Source organism: Ostrinia furnacalis, unplaced genomic scaffold (assembly GCF_004193835.3).
Source record: "Ostrinia furnacalis isolate ACB-3 unplaced genomic scaffold, ASM419383v2 OfSCF6417, whole genome shotgun sequence".
Classification (NCBI taxonomy): domain Eukaryota; kingdom Metazoa; phylum Arthropoda; class Insecta; order Lepidoptera; family Crambidae; genus Ostrinia; species Ostrinia furnacalis.
In genome coordinates, this window is record NW_021136656.1 from 428684 (window position 1) to 447473 (window position 18790).

At 36.4% G+C, this 18790-nt stretch overlaps 1 protein-coding gene across 5 annotated transcripts in view; it reads right to left on the bottom strand.

Annotated features, from left to right (window-relative positions):
• The window catches only part of LOC114362343 (ankyrin repeat-containing protein At5g02620), a 34449-nt gene extending 19731 nt beyond the window's left edge, over positions 1-14718 (bottom strand). Inside the window, exons 1-8 of one of the 5 annotated variants that reach the window (XR_003656668.1) lie at positions 14429-14718; positions 13959-14117; positions 13693-13871; positions 13465-13597; positions 13239-13353; positions 10816-10893; positions 10597-10716; positions 10273-10488 (exon numbers count right to left, since the gene is read on the bottom strand). Coding sequence is in view for 3 of the 5 variants with exons in the window: in XM_028317701.1 (XP_028173502.1) it covers positions 10273-10488; positions 10589-10716; positions 10816-10893; positions 13239-13353; positions 13465-13597; positions 13693-13871; positions 13959-14117; positions 14429-14473 (1053 nt within the window). In the remaining 2 variants the exon portion in view is untranslated. Of the gene's footprint in view, positions 1-10272; positions 10489-10588; positions 10717-10815; positions 10900-11557; positions 13106-13238; positions 13354-13464; positions 13598-13692; positions 13872-13958; positions 14118-14428 lie in introns of those variants that run through there. The other 4 variants (XM_028317701.1, XR_003656667.1, XM_028317702.1 and 1 more) reach the window with 4 other exon arrangements.
• Positions 14719-18790: the final 4072 nt, after the last annotated feature.

Here is an 18790-nt window from a genome sequence, read left to right on the forward strand (position 1 = left end):
AGCTTAGTTTATTATTTTGGCACCTAACTCTCTAAATAAAAATTTTATAAACAATGATTTTTATGATTGGTAAATTACAATTGGTAAGTTAAGAATATTTTGTGATAGATCTATGGTGTAACGGAAAAGAGCTTAGTTATTTTTTTGGTGTTCTGGTCTTAATTGTTTGCTACATACAAGTCATAAATAAAAACAGTTGCGATTAATTTAAAAGAAGGCCAGTTAAATTTACCAGAAAATTACTTTTTCAAGTATTTCTAAACTTAGTGATTTATTTAGTAGTGATTCTTTTTTAACTTGTGAAAGACTTTACTGGTCACTCGTTTGTGTTTGATGGTTATAGTCACTAAAAACATACACTCGAATTGAGAACATCCTCCTTTTTGAAGTCGGTTAAAAACTAGCTCTACTGAGTGTGTTTGAGCTATGAACATGGTTTATAGTTTATTCAAATGGTAATTCCGACGTATGAATGCGAATCTGAGTGTTTGTTAGTGTATTTTGAGAGAACAAAATAGCAAATCAATTAGTGGGTGCATGTGGGTGGTATGCTGAATAAGGGATAGTAAAGATTGTGGGTTAGAAAGATTTTATAGGGACTGATAACAGTGTTAAAGTATCGGTACGTATTTATTTTTACTTGCCGGATTGTGATTTACGCCCGTTTTCACAAACATTACTATGAGGTCTCACAGTGCGCGTGGACGTACAGGGTGACACACGAACTAATCACAGAGGTCTATGCATGCAACGCTATGCGTTTGATTTGCTGCTTCACTTAAGCAAACTTCGTTTGTAAATACGAGCGTTATTTACATGAACCGAATTTAGATTTTTTATTATTATCTCTAATAGCTAAGTCATAAAAAATGGGTTCTCCTAAATAATTAGGTGCTGCATTGTTATAAATCAAAACTAATTATATGTATAATACGCGGAAGTAGCTCTACTTGTTTGATTATTATGTTTTAAGAAAAAACCTTTAAATATAGAGTAAGATAGTAGCAGGAACTGAATATTGGATTACAATTTGGTTCCAAAAACTCTTAAATGGAAGAGGTAATTTCTCTTCGAACGAACGAACGAATTTCTCTTAGTGGGAAGCGCATTATAGTTGTTGCAATTCACGAAGGCGACTGAGCTTTACATAATGTGTGGTGGCTCGCTACTGTTCGTTTTTCAAAAGTTTTCCGCTGTCACATAGTATGAAATTTTTGGCAGCGCGTCTGTCGCGCGTTTGTCGCGCTGCTAAACGCCTAAATGTGAAAACGCTCTTAATCCATGATAATATGATTCATGACATACCAAACTCTACGCTACTGAAACTAAATCAGGCATATTATAATAGGGATGTTTCCTGGGTCAAAAAGCAAGAGTTTTAATTAGTCCGTCAGTTAACTTATCAAAAAATACTCTACACGTATTTTTCACTTTTTCAAACTAATGAAAATTTAAAGAGATCAAGCGCGCCAAAGTTCATAAGAAGAGGCCCGTGACGTCAATGCGTGCATAAAAGTGCCGCACGTTGTGACGTCGTGCGGAACTTTAACGCACCATAACTATGTAATTATTTGTTAGATTGACAAATAAAAATATATGTGTACAATATTTTTTGATATTAAACATGACGGAGTAAAAAAATTTTTTTAGGAAACTAGCCCATTATTATTGAACACTATATCCCGGATATCAGACTTTGTGGTAACAGTATAATTATCAAGGGAGGCGTATAAGGGTATCGGATTCAAAGAGCATTCCTGAATAAGAGTATCGTTGTCGGCTGGTCTATTATAATTAATAACAATTCGTGCTATAATTCACTGAAATTCAGTATGTCAAATACAAAAATGGGTTATATCAGTAAGCAACTTGGCATACAAAGCAAGAAGCGCTTCTTAAGATTCAAACTACTGGGAACTTTAATTGAAATGTACGAATTTTGTTGAGATATGATACTTTTAAAGAGTAATATCGGTATTGTACACCTTGCTGCTTACTTAAGTGAAGCAGCAAATCGAATGCACAGCGTTGAGTAGAGCTCTGTGATTGGTTCGTGTCTCGCTGTGCGTCCACGCGCACTGTGAGATCTCATAGTAATGTTTGTGAATATGGGCGTTAGATTTTGGTTGGTAAAAAACGTTTTCTCCATATTTATTATCATCTGATTCTATGCCTGATCGGTATTTTCAGTAAATAAGGACATCATATTGCGCGCCATCTCACTACGTCTCAAGCTTGTTGACCGTAACTTTTCTTTCTAGTAGAAAACATCCAAAATCTTGTATCCGTCCAAAAACTTCACCGTATTTTGTAAGTCACTTAACAATCGATTGCTCCAATGTCAGATTAAGGTGCCATCCAAGTTGTCAGTCGTTAAACGAAAAAACATATCCACCGGTCATGAAGCTTGTTAAAACTTGTTCCTAGCTGGATAGAAAAAAGTTTTAATGGCCGAGGCTACAGGCAAACATGATCAAAGGGAAAGAGACATTTTGCCCAATGCTTATTATAAAGAAATCGCCGGCATTCCTTCAGAACTCGAGCAATTAAGTGCGAGACGAAATTGGGTAGTGTAATAAATACCTTACGGAATTACTCGAGCTGTCAATGTTGTTTTTCATATGAAATCTGGCACAAAAGTCTTTGTCACCTGGCACGAGTTATTTGGGGGTTATTTTGACTGGTTTTCTCGGTAATATACTTGACAAATATCAATAAAAAGATACCTAACTTTATGGAGAAAATTTTGCGTTACTATGGCAATAACTTAAGTCTTTCAGTTCATTAAATAAATATAAAATAAGAGACATACATACAACAATATGACCCAATAGAATTCAAACCAGCTCCAGCTGCCGTTTATGCCGAAACATACTACCATACTTTATAAGAAGGCCTTTGCTTTGTCCAGCAGAAGATGTCATTTAGATGAAACGAATCAACTTTCTAAGGTTGAGTTGCACCATCTTATTTTAACCGTAACAATAACAATAACCGGTGTATTTTGTGTGGAGTTTGAAAGATTTTTGACGTTTGTCAAAGTTAAACTAAGATGGTGCAACTCAGCCTAAGAGTTGGAAACAGCTTCAATTGTTATTTAACAATAGTTAATTAGGTATTGAGGTCTAAAGGTCCTTGAAACTAATAGTTAACGGTGTTAAACCCCTTTTAATTGGTTTACTATTTCAATAGATACGTAATTACCTCGTATAGAGCTCCAACATAATGTACCTGCACCCGGATCGGCGTGATTACATTATGATTTTCATCAAGCGGAGCCGACGGCGCAAAATTAAAATGGATTCAATCTCATTAAGGCGGCTTATTTAGCTATAGTAAACCCCTCAACGCTGTTCTCCATTTTGTTCTACCAGCCGCCGGCTGTTGACATAGTTTTTTTGCTGATCATTTAATTAGTTCTTTGAGCTTGCGTAAAATAAAGAACGTCGAAAATTAGATAACGCTTTTGTAAGATTTCGAGTCAGGCTAAGCACTCACGGCGCGATTTTCACCAGCGCCCGCGGCGGTTGCAGGCCCGCAGCTTTTGTAGAATGCAGATACTTATGTAAAAACTAATGCACAACTTACGACGCGGTTTTCGCCCGCAGCGGGCGCGGTTGTAATCGGGTCCCGCTCGGCGGGCGACCATTTTGTACCAGTGACTTAAAATTGCGCCGTGAGTTCTTAGAATAACCGCGCAAATAACCGCTCCCGTGAGTTTTAAATAAAACCGCAATTCCACAACCGCCGCGGGCGCGGGTGAAAATCGCGCCGTGAGTTCTTAACCTTACTTGTCGTGTTTTTGCGTGAGCTGAAATTTGTTTTAAAGGTACCGCAATAGAAAAGGTTTCAATTAATTAATGAAACTACTTGGTATGAGTTTTTGTTATTATAAACATAGCCAAGTCGCTTCCAACCCAAATATAGAGTTTTAAGTACAACATGAATGAAAAAATATCCAGGAAAAAAATTCTTAGTAATTTTACCTTCCTGGCAACCCTCAGTAAGGCATAAAAAGTTAATTATAAGGTGCAATAGCCTAATTATAAGATGGGCTCTAGCCCCAAAATTACCTGAAAATTAATGAACCGTAATTAATTAACATGGCCCTTTAAATTATGTAACTACAGTTTTCAATATTACCAAAGATGGGAAATTATGTAATGTTTCATTTGACATGGTTCTTGGTCAATACAGTTTTGGTATTTTATGTTTCAGAGTTCCTAAACCACTGAACCAATTTTGATGAAAATTAGCATAGAGATCACTATGTTATATCCTTAAATAGGATACCTATATCCTTTATAGGATAGTTTTTATCCCGGTTTTTGAAAAAGGGACGCGCGCGGTAATGTTTTTCTGTGACAGACAAAATTTCGACAAAAAGACAAAAAGACGCGGGCAAAAGCTAGTTTTTTTAATTAATTGGTTTAGCGATTTAATCATAAAAATATAACAAACCTACTCGTACCTACTTACTTTCTCATTTGAAGTAACTTAGCTCTAAATAAGACAAGTATAATAATGCAAGAAAGAGTATTTTCCTTCAATGCCATTAGTTATTATAATAGTCTTGTAGGTATATCTACACCTAATGAGACAACTCCAAATTGGCTAATTAAATCCGTCTTTATAGTGTGCCGACGCATCTACCTACTTCAGTATGCTATGACCCGTTGCTTGGCAACTGTTCGAATCACAGACAATTTCCGCTGCCATAGTCAATGAAGAACAGCTAATTCATAGTAGATTGTGTGAAAAAACTCGATGAAACCTTTATTTTAACTAAAATAGAGAAACACGGGTCTCAACGCGACATTTTTATTTTTATTTATTTATTTTATTTTATTTGGGATAACAAACAATTGCGCAATATTGCAAATACAACATATGACTATGTACTCATGTAATACTCACTACTTTATTTAAAACTAGCTTTTGCCCGCGGCTTAACCCGTGTGAAACAATAATACTGTAAATTTTCATCAAAATCCGTTTATAGTTTTTGCGTGAAAGAGTAACAAACATCCACACATTCATACAAACTTTTGCATTTATAATATTAGTAGGATGGAATGCGAAAGTTTAAAATCTAACCTTTATTTTGTTACAAAATCAAATCTTGTTCATTAAGTACATTGGAAACCTACTCGTAACAACTTATTTTTAACCTTAACATTTTAAAGAGAGATCGGTGCTAACGATAAAATGTTTGTGAACTATTTTGATTGAATTTTATTTGCATTCTATTTTCTAGAGTCAATAAAATAAGTCACAAACACGGTTTAGTTTTCTCAATAAAGTTATGATTTGAAACGTCTTCATACTGAAGTGGCTTTTCTCTCTTAACTGTACTCCGGTTTCTCTTGCTAGTTGGATTAAATCCCATATGAAGGATGTTTGTGCTTAATGATTAGATAACTAATGATGTGGGAGACGTATGTACTTACGAGGATTTATAGAATTTGAAGTCAAATATTTTGTCAAAGCTGCATTTTGATACTTTATGTGTATGTGAGGGCAGAATTCAAACCCTTTATTACAATATTATACTAATATTAGTTTGTGAGGATGAATGGAGGGACAATTGAAATTTTTTCGGACAAAATATACTGGACAGATTTTGTTGAAAAACATAAAGGTTCATCATAATTTAATCTAAAGATTATAAATGTATAACGATATGAAATAAATTAGCTGATTTAAGTATCACAAGTGCGACAAACTAAATAGCACGTTTATCCGCGGGCAAACGCTAATTTTAAATAGCTTAACTTTTTGCGTCCTTTTAAAAACTGTGGATAAATTCCCCTTTTAATTAGATGCAATATAATATAGACAATATGGAAAACTGCTATAACAATCTCGTGAATTGGGCTTTTTGATGGACGTCCTTATTAAGGGTGAGTACGGTTCATAATTGCCATTTCCGTATTGAAAGTCCACTACGTCATACTAGAGTGAACCTGTTCACTTGAAAATGAAACCAATTAAGGGTTTGCTCCAAGTTTTTACTGAAAGCGATTAAAATTATGTTTTTTTCTGGCGAAGATTATTAGATTACAGTAAAGGTTTGTTGGTGAAGATCGCGGGAGGTGCCTGGATGCGAGCGGCGCAGGACCGGTCTTTATGGAAGTCCTTGGGGGATGCCTTTGTCCAGCAGTGGACTTCTTTTGGCTGAAAGGAACGAACGAAAGGTTTGTTACGAAATAGCAACTATAGATAAAGTTGCCACAGTTATAAGTTTGGTATTATAATAATATGAACAAGAATAACATTAATACAGAACTTTATGCATTCGCGTTTTGCAAGATAAATACGATTGACGTACAATTAATTGATTTAATATTTTCTGTTTTAAAAACATTGCATCGTGAAAATGCACTATAACGTTTGAAAAGGCAATAATAACCCACACAGTTGGCCTATTTGGCATCAAAATGCCGATTCAATTTTAAGTACTAAAACTATTGTGGCGAATCCACTCCAAACATAAGCATAATAATATTTAATTGCAGGAGATAACATGATGTGTCACAAATACAACGCAACCTTTGAAAAATTCAGGGTATAAAAATTACTCTAAAACTCAAAAGAATCTAGTTTCGCTTACAAAACAATTAATTCACAAACGCAAACGCTTAACGCCACCGGCAATAATAATCCGGTTACATTTAATCAGTCGACCACAGTGGAACTATTGCTGCCATGCTATCACTTATTCATGACCTTACGGCAATGAAGGGATGGATCACGGTGACTTCTTACACTTTAGTGTAATGGTTTAACATCAAATACCGTGATAGGGTTTTCAGTTTTATGATTAACTAGCTGCCGCCCGCGATTTCGTACGTGTGGATCCCGTTTTATCCCCTTAGGGGTAAAATTTTGCAAAATCTCGTCTTAGTGAGCACCTACGTTATAAAAGGAACCCCCATGCAAAATTTCAGACTCCTAGCACTTGAAGTTTCTAAGATTCCGTGATGAGTGAGTCAGTTAGTGACCTTTCGCTTTTATATTTTAAAGATTGATTAGGTAGTATTTTTGCTGATGATCATGATTTAGTAGGCTACTGGATGGAGTACTAAGCTAAAGCTTGAGAGGAGGTCCCTGATTAGCGACCGCAGTGGAACTATCGCTGGCATGCTATCACTTATTGAGGACCTCGCAACGAGGGGACGGATCACGGCGACTTCTTACACTTTAGTGCAATGGTTAAACATCAAATACCGTGATAGGGTTTTCAGTTTTATGATGAACTAGCTTTGAACTACAATACTTAGCTTTCCTAACGCGTGAAATTTTGTCTGTCACAGAAAAACTTTATCGCGCGCGTCCCTGTTTCAAAGCCGGGAAAAACTTTCCTATGTCCTTTCCCGGGAATGAAACACATAAAGTTCTTGTCTCTATGCCTTTGACGCGGACCTATCCTTTGGCTGATGATGATGATTAGTTAGTAGGCTGTTGGAGGGAATACCAGGAATTTGGCTTGGAATAACCAGGGTCTCAAAAACTTATATGAAGTTTCTGTTGCGAATTCACTCCTTGGCCGCGCGACACTGGCCATTAACAAAACTACATTCTTTTTTCATCGCCGAATTTCGGTGCTCCTTTGTTTTCGCTCTTGCTCCCGACCCTTAGTTTTTCACTTATGCTTTTCCAACGTCTGGAATAGTGTTAACAATAAATATTGTAAATGATGCAGATAAATAATTTTACAGTATGCATTATATGGGCATTTCTACTGTACGGTGTATTTTTTCTCAATTCGGTGCTAAAATTTATATTTCGTTTTTTAAGAAGTTTTAATACAAAAAAATAAATGTTACTCCATTCTGAATGTAAAAATAGCATTGTCACTAAATATTGTGAAGTGGTTTATGAGAAATGTTAAGCATCGAATTGAGAGAGCACCGAATTGAGAAAATGAATTACGGAATTGAGAAATGAATCTCCAAATATAAAAATCGCTCCGCAAACTTAGAATTGATGACATTATGAAGAAATACCTAATGTATTTCAATAATTAATATAATAAATACTTAAAACGTTTTGATATCTGATTGCTGGTCCATTAGTTAGATGGTTCATTTTAGGTTTATGTATCTGAAATACCAATGGAATAAAACAAAAATCCTAATCAATATGTTTAATTTTTTATTAAGGAACTATAATAAATTCTTAATTTTTATATATTATTTTAATTTTATTTAAATAAAACAAATAAATACATAACACAGCGTCTCTTTGTTTATTTATTCTTAACCTTAAACATAAAACAAATATTGCAAAACCCAAGAGCTAGATTGACCTGACACTATACCGAAGATATTATATCGGACGTCAGTTTGTACACGATTAAAATGGCTCTCAAATAGCTGAAATACAACAAGGCAACAGGTGTTACGGCATTATAACTGAGCTTCGCCGGTACTAAAGGCTCTACAGAAGCAGTTCAATTCCGTCATTCTCGAAGAAAAAAAGCCTTCGGCATGGCACAGAAGTTTGGTGATAGCATTATAGACTCATTTCACTTATGAGGCGTGTTTACAAGCTGTTTTCGAGAGTCCTTACGAATCATCTCGTTCGCAGACTCGACGACTTCCAGTCTTCCGAACAAGCTTGTTTCCGAAAAGGCTTTAGTATTATGGTACACACACAGGTACGCTACGGCAGATTATACAGAAGACCAAGGAGTCGCGATATTGGGGATGATATTGGAGTCATGGCCTCCGTAGAGCCTTTCAACAAGTGGGTCTCAAAATGAACATGGACAAGACAAAAATCATGTCAAATGTCCGTGTTGCACCCACTCCTCTGAAGGTTGGAGACTACACTCGAAGTTGTTGACAATTGTGTATACCTGGGACAAGAGTCCAGATAGTTAGGTCCAACTTTGAGAAAGAGGTCTATCGCTGAATTCAACTCAGCTAAGCATAGATCGGGAAGTTTCGCTATTACGTCTGAAATACCGCAGCGTCTTAAGACAAAAGTCTTCTACCAGTGTGTGTTGCCAGTGATGGTGTATGGATGTGAAACTTGCTTACTATCGCTTACTATGAGCCTAATAAGAATCAGAAATGTGAATATCGGCAAGAGAATCAAAGTGACCGGCATAGCCCCTAAAATTGCATAAATCAAGTAGCAGTGGGCGGGGCACATAGCTCGTACAGATAATGTCTGTTGGGACTGAAAAGTTGTCGAGTGGAAACCACGGACCAGTAAGCAGGCCCCCACTAGGTAGACCGACGATCTGGTGAAGGTCGAGGGTAGAACCTGGAAGAATTATTTTAATAAGATAGCAATAGCAGTGTATTTTTTTTATTGAAACCTCAAAAAATTAGTTTTATTTTCTTCTGTCCAATGGCTGGTACGGTCCAATGATTGGTAGTTCACCCTATTATTATGCTCTATTGATTTCATTATTATTTTAAGTTACACAAACAATTTAAANATTTGTGTACTTATAATAATATTTATTTATTTATTTCTTAGCTCTGTCTGATAATGGATCTGGAGGAGATGCAATGGCAACCTCCATAACAAAACAATAGAACAATATGGAGTTTGGGCTTGTGTGATTCGCCTTGTCGAATATTTCGTATCCAGGGTCCGATGATGGAGCTGTAAGGGGGCAGATTTTTTTTTTCACTATGTGACTGTCTTTATTTTGTACTTAATATATCTAAATATATAAAAGGAGAAACTGACTGACTGACTGACAGATCAACGCACAGCCTAAACGGCTAAACGTAGGCACTTGAAATTTGGAAGAGACGTAACTTAGGTACCGTAGAGGTGCACTAAGAAAGGAATTCCCGAAATTCCCACGGGAACGGGAATTAGCGGGAAAAACGGGATTCACGCGTACGAAGTCGCGGGCGGCCGCTAGTTTTACATATTATACCTATTCGTGTTTCATTATTCGTATCCAGGGTCCGATGATGGAGCTGTAAGGGGGCAGATTTATTTTTCACTATGTGACTGTCTTTATTTTGTACTTAATATTATATTTAACATATTATACCTATTCGTGTTTCATTATGAATCGAAATATAAAAGACTTAATAAACTCTATTAAAAATTTAAATTAATTAATCAAGTTTGTTAAAAATAATAATTTAAATCAAGTCTTAATACGGTCACGGCTCAAGATTTTTTTGTCCATTTCAGCGTTCTTTTTACTCTTTTGACGTTGCGTTGACAGCTTTTACCTAAATTCGCGCGGAATATTTTTGTGAAATGGCTCTTAAGAAAATTTTGAGCACTTACTCTATTGGCACTGCTGAAAGCAGCCTCGGGGCCATCAGGGCTGATCTCTGGCTGTGGGTCCACGGTAACGACGTCGATGGGCCGGTGCCGCGTCGCCGTCCGAGTCCCAGTTCGCTTGTCGGTGATCACAGGAACTTCTGGCTCCGGTGGCTGTGAAGGCGGAGCATCATTGTTCTCTACCTCAGCCATCTGACGCGCTACGAACACTTTTGATTCCTGTTCACAAAGGTCCCAGTGGTGTTTTAATTTTTTTTCATGCACTAAGTGATCAAATCACTGCATTGCAATAACAGTAAAGAATACATTGTTGGCTCACCTGCGTACCTAAATGAGGCTTTTCATGGTCAGGAAAGTTGTGTAGGAAACTTGCAAGGAACGCGACCGGATCTTTAGGCTTTGCGTTTGCCACTTCGGTCAGACCTTTAATCAAAGGATCGCCGAGAGCTGCAAGAACGTTGTCCGCGTCATGAGAGTCTTTAACATTCGCTACGTTCATTTTAAATTATTTTAAAACTTAGTTAAAAAGTTCGCGTAAATGCTTACACTTAGCAAGATATCTGCCCTCTTCTGTCCGAAAGACGGGAATGTCCATGTGACCATTGGCGGCTTGAGGGGTTGTACCTGAAATCGATCAATTATTAACTGTGACGGCCTTCGGCACACTAGTGGGGGTATCGAATACATGTGATAATACACGCCAGTGTACACCTGGTAGAATGCGCGGTTGGACGTCATTTGTCAGCTGTGGTGGTCGAGTAAACTACACACAAAGGCACTATTAACTCTCTTCTGAAACCATAATAATTGATACGACCTAGCTAGTGTATCGATCAGTCATTCATTATGAAGTCCAGTTAATGATAGGCTTGACATCGATATACGAAAACGTTTTATACCTTTAATGATACTGTATTTATCTGGTTTATCACGGGCTAAGTTATTATTTATTCAATATCTAATACAGTTAAGTAATAAGTTTCAAGGCAATTGAATTTAGGTATTTTCCATAAAGTTTTCAGCATGTTGTAATTTTAGAAATGGCCTTAAAATGAAATATCTATAACAACTGAAAAGTTATCAATAACACGTACCTAATAACATCACACACTATCTAATGTTGGAAAGACAGGAATGGCTGGTGGTGAGCGTGCAGTAAAATACAAAAGCGTCAATATTTCAAACTGTCTGGTGTACGAGTAGCAAGCGTGAACGTTTTGCAATCACGTCACTCCAAAATGTAACTCACACGAACACGCGACACGATGCACGATAGTACAATACTGACCTAAAAGTTTCAGAAGAATTCGATAGATGTTTAAAGTCGCTCATCTTCAGCCATAGGTATGTAGTAATTTCAGCACCTAAATCTTTCCAACATTCGACATAATTACATTACAATACAGCAAAAAGTGAGATTATGTTACATAAAATTGCATAAAGTTTGCTATATAACTTTTTTGACATTATTGCTGTGGAAACTGCTCGGGATTATCTAAATCCGCCAAACTGCTTCTTTTTCTCCGGAAAATATTTGAAAGCATCGTCGCAATGTGTGCTGAGTTTTGCATAGCTAGATCTTTTTCTAGGTGAAGCAGATTTGAAGCGGCTGTTGCAAAATCATTAAAACAGTTGGTTTCTGTAACGCTTAGGCACTGGTAGTTGCTGATTCTTGCAATGTCCGCTGTCAAGGTTTCTCTATATTGCAGTCCTCTCATAGCACAAAGATGTTTCATATTATCTGGGTCCTTCGAGAGACCAGGAAAGTTAATAATCAAACTGAATCGTATTCCGGCGCCTAGGTATGTTGGTCTACTACTCAAGTGACCAAGCTTTTCATCCCAAACAAAATCTATCTTTTCATGTAAATACGCCATTATGTATGACAGTTTGCTAAATGGCAAACCAATTTCTCCTGGAGAATCGATCGGATTTGATATAAGGACCCTCACATGGTCGTGCACATTTATCCAAACTGCTAGTGTCTTGTCTTCACTAACAAAAACACCGCGACCGTAAGGCCAGTGAGTGCCGTGTAGACGGGCGCAGTCATCGATTTCGTCTCTATCACACAAAGCTATCAATAATCCACTGGCAGCCAGTGTTGCACATATTTCTGATGGCTTTTCCATTACCTCATTCAATGTATAGTAAGTTCCTCCTTTCTGATCGGATTCAGCAGTTGAAGTTTCACTAAATTTTGCAAAATCCTGCTGCATAAGAACTGTTGTTATAATTCTTTCTATGGTTTCTAATTTCCCAATCTTAAGGTTCAAGGGCAACTCAAACCCTGCCAAGTTTCGGGAACATTCAATAGTTCCTGATAGAACGAACTCGTCATTTGGATCGATGTTTAACTCTACAAGAGGTTCAGAAGAAATTGTGGTCGAAGGTTTCAATGACAGTTTCGTGAAATCGGATGGTGGATGCGTAGTTAAATCTAAATTGACATTGATATTGTGTAGGTCTTTGATGAGTGGGATTAAAAATTCGTGAAACACTTCGTAAACATAGTAGTCTGGAGCTGCAATACCCCCTGGAAAATCTTCCTCTACTGTTTGTATAATATTTCTATTGTCTGGTAGTTTTTTAACGGCTGGCCAAATAACATCAAATAGATCATGGTCTAGTTTGGTTACTCTGCATTTGATTATTTCAAATATAGGTCGCTTTAGAAATCTGCCCAAAACAAGCGGTGGTGTTGCTCTGTTTGAAGAAGCTGACAAAGGAGTTCGATTTGGTCTCGCGGACGCTAGCAGACGGTAACAGCGCTCAAGCGTGTCCAAAGCTTCAGGCACATCCAATGCTCGTCGTGACGACACGCGGTCCTCAGGAACTACACATTTATTTGAATTAAAACAAAACACCGGATCATATTTCTAGGATTGTAAAATTATTATTTTATAAATTGTAATTATTATTATTATAGGAGTAAATACTACTCTTCTATTATTCAGCTAAGGTCGTACCTTTATCAGACAACATTTCATGAGCTGCTTCTTCGCTTATTCCATAATCAGCTAACAGTTGTTGAAACGGTAATAAATCTGGATTTTTAAGGTAATCATCAGCTGATCGTCCACTCTGCAAAAGCAACCATTCAAAATAACACAAAGTCCCAAAACGATTGCGTTCCAGGAAACCAACAAAAATATTTTATTTATAAGAATTTTAAATACTAATTATTTATCTTACATCATCTAAATCCTTAGAATTGGCTCCAAGCTGTTGCAATAAGTTGTAATAATGACCATTGTCAGGTATTACAGCGGCATAATGTAATGCTGTCCTTCCTTCAAAATCGACGGCAGACAAAGTTTCAGGAAATCTATGAAATTGAATACAAAAAGCTTATAAAGTTGTCTTTCTAGAGTAAATATGAAAGTATAAAGTGTTTAAAAGTAGGTACAATTATTTACAAACCTTCCTCCCAAATATTTCATTATGTTAGTTTTTCCAAATACAGTTGCGACGTGCAAAGGCGTTGCTCCATTTGGCGATATAGGATCTCTAGCAATTGCAAATTTCCGTCTATCTAAGGCAGCCTGAAGATCTCGTATGTTGCCTTCTCTCGCCGCTAAGTGAACTTTGTTAATTTTTTGCTGAAATATTCATAAAATTAAGTACTACTTCTTATTACGAATATTGTCAATTGCACAGTGAAAATAAAATAGTGTATAAACACTCACCATGTACGTGGGTACATTATCCAAAAACGCTTGTAATTCAGAATTTCCTGAATGTCTGCCTACCAATCTAGATCCTTCTCCATTTAAGACTAAAGTAGCTAACATTTCCATGTTGGCGGTATTAATTAAGTCAGTTACTTCTGGATCTATTTCGTTATCCTGTTGAATGTAAAATTATCGCTTCAGTTTCAGTTGTTTCGTAACGTGCAGAAGAAGAACTAGCGTGTTAGGCGTTCGCAGGATAAAATGGTAGATTGGATTGGAACACAGAACTAAAAAGCTGGCAAATTATTTGACAGTTGTGTCACGAGGTGTCTATGAGAAATACACAGTGCCACAATGATGCTACTAATCTAAGAACACCACAATAACCTACGTAATTTACTTTTTTACCTTCATTCTTTGATTGTAGTAGTAGATCGTTTAGTAGTATTGTCATTTCTTTTCGAAGTACAAAAAAATATACTCACAACAATAAGTATGTCCTCATGTACTGATCCATTTCTTTCCGTCATACTTGCATCTTGTGAATCCTGCTCGGCTTCACCACTAATAATGCCTTCAATCAGACTTTCTAGTGCGCTTCGGCCGTTGGACAGGTTTCCTTAATTAGCAAAATAATCAAAAATGTTGAACTTGTCAGGGACCCTTGTATAATAGTTAAATTGATGTGTGGTTTATGTTTTGATTGTTTCGTGTACAGTGCCAGAAGAGATGTCAATGTCACCTCTCTTGACATGTTCTATCTCAATAAAATCTGATGTCTATGGATAATCACAAAAAGTTACGTATTTTTTTCGCGAAGCGACGATCGACTTATCTCACCTCCGCAATGGCAGGAGCGCGACTGACGTTAACCGAATAGAGCACAGTGATTGGTTGCTGGTGTTCGGTTTAACGGCAATCTTGTATGATTACTCAAAATTTTAGGTACCTAAAATCGTGTGACCGACGTATTTTCCTTCCTCAATTCGAAATAATTATAAGAAGATATTTTTTTAACTATTGTGTGGAAAGTATATTTAATTACGATGATTTTAGTATATGCTACACACAAATTGAATGAAAATTGTGAATGCAGTAACCAAATGTTTCATTGCAACCGAAGGTGTGACACGATGAGAACGCGAAAAATGACCCCGTTTTTTATCGTTTCATGTGATGTTTTCGTATTATTTTTGCTTCTATTACGATAAAATTTATTTTGTATGTAGCTAAATAGATATGTTATCACCTGATTTCAAAGTTATTGTTCTAACTTATACCGTTTATGAACTATTATTGTGTGACCATCAAATTTGAGTATAAATGAGAAGTACCCATTAATATGTATTATAGCTAACATCTGTTCATTGTTTTTCTCAGTACTCTTGCATATTCTATGTTTTTACCGTTATCATGTAGCAATGCTGGCTGGTCTTGGCAGGTTCAGTGATGTAATGTTTTATCTTGATGCAAAAGGTGTGATGTTTTTAAATAGTATCTGTATAATCTTAATAATAAGCAATTTATTCACTTTTGAGTCGCGTATTATTATTTCTTACACGCATTCTTTTTCCCACAGTTACCTTTTACAATATACTATGATATGTATGAAGATATTAATTTTTAACAGGGGCGGTTTCTCACTATCACAACAATGTCCAACTTATGCAGTGGAGGTTATTTTTCTTCTCAATAACTTAAAACGTAATTTGTACACTCACTTTCGTTTTAGATGGAATATATTGAATTTTATCAAAGACTGTCTCTCACTTTCACAATTATTTACAACTTATAAAATATTGCAATTTTTTAATCATATTTACTTATTTTTATACAAATTATTTAATCAATCTAATATTGGGATGGTATTTTATTTTAAAAGGCGCTGATTCGCTTCAATTCAACAATCAACAACTCTTACAATGATGTTTTATTGCAATAATTTAGAATATAGTTTGAACAATGGTTTTCATTTTGGTAAGAACATATTCAACTCTTTTAGAAGCTATCATCAACTCAACTATTTATAATTACTACAGTGATAATTACTCGTGCAATTGTATCTATTTTTACAAGCTTTATTTATGACTATTACGCTAGTTCTGCAAGTATAATATTTTTTTTATTTTTATAGTTAAATATGGATTTCAATAAAAAACCTATTAGTATCTATTATCAAAATGTAGGGGGCCTAAGAACCAAATGCTTAGATCTTTGTAACAACTTACTCAGTTCAGACTTTGACATAGTTTTATTCACGGAGACGTGGCTCCAAGACGACATTATGGATTCGGAGCTGTGTGATAACAATACCTATGATATATTTAGAAAGGATCGTAACTTAGCAAACACTGGTAAGAAAACTGGTGGGGGGGTCATGGCTTGTGTAAGGAATTCCTTGAATGCACAGGCATCGGGTAATTTCAATACCAATGCAAACACAGAATTGCTTTGTATTACTATCCCTGCTTCCAAAACGGGTTCAAGCTCAGAGTTAACAATAATATTAGTTTACATTCCGCCTGACATGTCTTCTAAGCCTGCTCAACTTGCCGAAACAAAGGAGTTTTTGGCTCAACTGGTGGACTGCCAACCCACTCATACCTTCTTACTGGTCGGAGACTTCAACCTTCCTTTCCTGAATTGGCAGGATGAACAGTACTCATTAGCATCATCTCCTGTGGTGAGTTCTGAACAACAGGCTGCAGCATTCTCTTTTGTTGAGGATTTAACTTACTTGGGCATGACTCAATATAATTATATCCGTAATAACAATGACCGCTGTCTTGATTTGGTATTCTGCAATATACACAGCACCTGCGATCAATGTATTCTTCCTCTGTTAAACGTAAGCTCTCATCATCCAGCTCTGACTATCAGTATTATGGATTTGTTTAATAGGCCGCTCTCCAAAACTATTATCAAACGTCGAAAATTTCATTGCTCTGATTACAGGCTGATAAATGATTATTTAAGCAAAATAGATTGGCATGATACCCTCTCGCATGGGTCCGTGGATGAAGCTATTGACAGGTTCTACTCAGTTTTGGGCGAGTGTTTTGACAAGTATATTCCTGTTTCTGCAGTGAGTACTAATAGCAATAGATATCCAATTTGGTATAGTAATCCATTGAAGAAAATTATCAAAGAAAAAAGCAAAATTCACAAGAAATGGAAACGGTTTAACAACCCTCGCGATTATAATGAATTTGCGATACTCAGACAACGTGTACGATTGTTGCAAGATGCCTGCTTCAGGAAGTACATTGCTACTATAGAGAATGGAATGTGTAAAGGTCCTAAAGCGTTTTGGTCTTATATAAAATCAAAGAGAGGAGGCTCGCAACACCCTAACCATTTTATTCATGACGGGGAGACCTTGGACCGATGGCAATGTTATTTGTGATGCCTTTAATAACTACTTTCATAACATGTTCTCTAATCCCCAAGATAATGTCATCCTTAATAATTTAGATAATGGCGATGAGATTACAGGAGATATTATAACTAATATCGACATTCAGCATGAAAGAGTGGTGGGGCTGTTGGAAAGGCTTGACGCTTCCAAGGGGCCAGGTTGTGATGATGTACCACCTATCTTCTTAAGAAACTGTGCTGAATCATTGGCTTTTCCTATAACCCTGTTATTTAACCGATCAATAAGGGAGTGTATTTGTCCCACTATCTGGAAAAAAGCCTTCGTAATTCCAGTGCATAAGAAGGGGTCTAAATTACAAATACAAAACTATAGGCCGATCTCTATCCTTAACACTCTTAGTAAATTACTTGAAAAAGCTGTATTTGAAAGTATTTACCCCATCATCAGCAACTCCATATCCACTCATCAACATGGCTTTTTAAAGAAAAAATCCACTGTCACTAACCTAGCTGAGTTTACAAATTACGTTCTATGTGAAATGGAAGGGGGAGGGCAGGTTGACGTGATCTACACCGATTTTGAAAAAGCTTTCGATCGTGTCGATCACGTCATCCTGATCAACAAACTATATACACTCGGTATACGAGGGAATCTGTTGAGATGGGTTGAGTCCTATCTAACTAACCGTTCTCAAGCAGTGGTCGTGGGGGGATACAAATCAGACTTCATAAATATTCCTTCCGGCGTTCCTCAGGGATCTCACCTTGGTCCTCTCTTTTATTGTGCTTATATATACGACATCCACAGATGTTTTAAATACTCTAAACATTTGTTATATGCTGACGATAAGAAAATATATATGAAAATTAATTCTACTCTAGACTGTGAACTTATTCAACATGATCTTAACTCTCTTTATACGTATTACAAGATGAATAATATTAAGGTAAACATAAAAAAATGTCAATGTTTAAGCTTTAGTCGTAAAAACACAATAATTAATTATCCGTATAATTTCAACAACACGATCATTGAGAGGACCAAGATAGTGAGAGACCTGGGAGTCTGGTTGGACTCTAAAATGCTCTTGTCCGAACATATTGACCACATCACAAAGCAGGCTTACCGCAACTTAGGCTTTCTAATGAGATCTTGCAAGCCATTTAGAAACATCCATAGTTTGAAAGTGGTTTACTACGCTTACTGTCGAAGTATCCTTGAATACGCAAGTGCCATATGGTCTCCTCAATACAATAAATACATAGACAGAATTGAGAGAATCCAAAAACTTTTTGTAAAGCACCTTAACTACAAGACCCATAGGCATAGCGTATCTTACGAGGACGACTGTCGTCACTACTCACTCATGCCTCTTAAATCTCGGCGTGAGTTACTAGACATGTCTTTACTACATGATATTGTAAATAGTAATATTAATAACCCTATTTTACTTGAACAAATTCAGTTC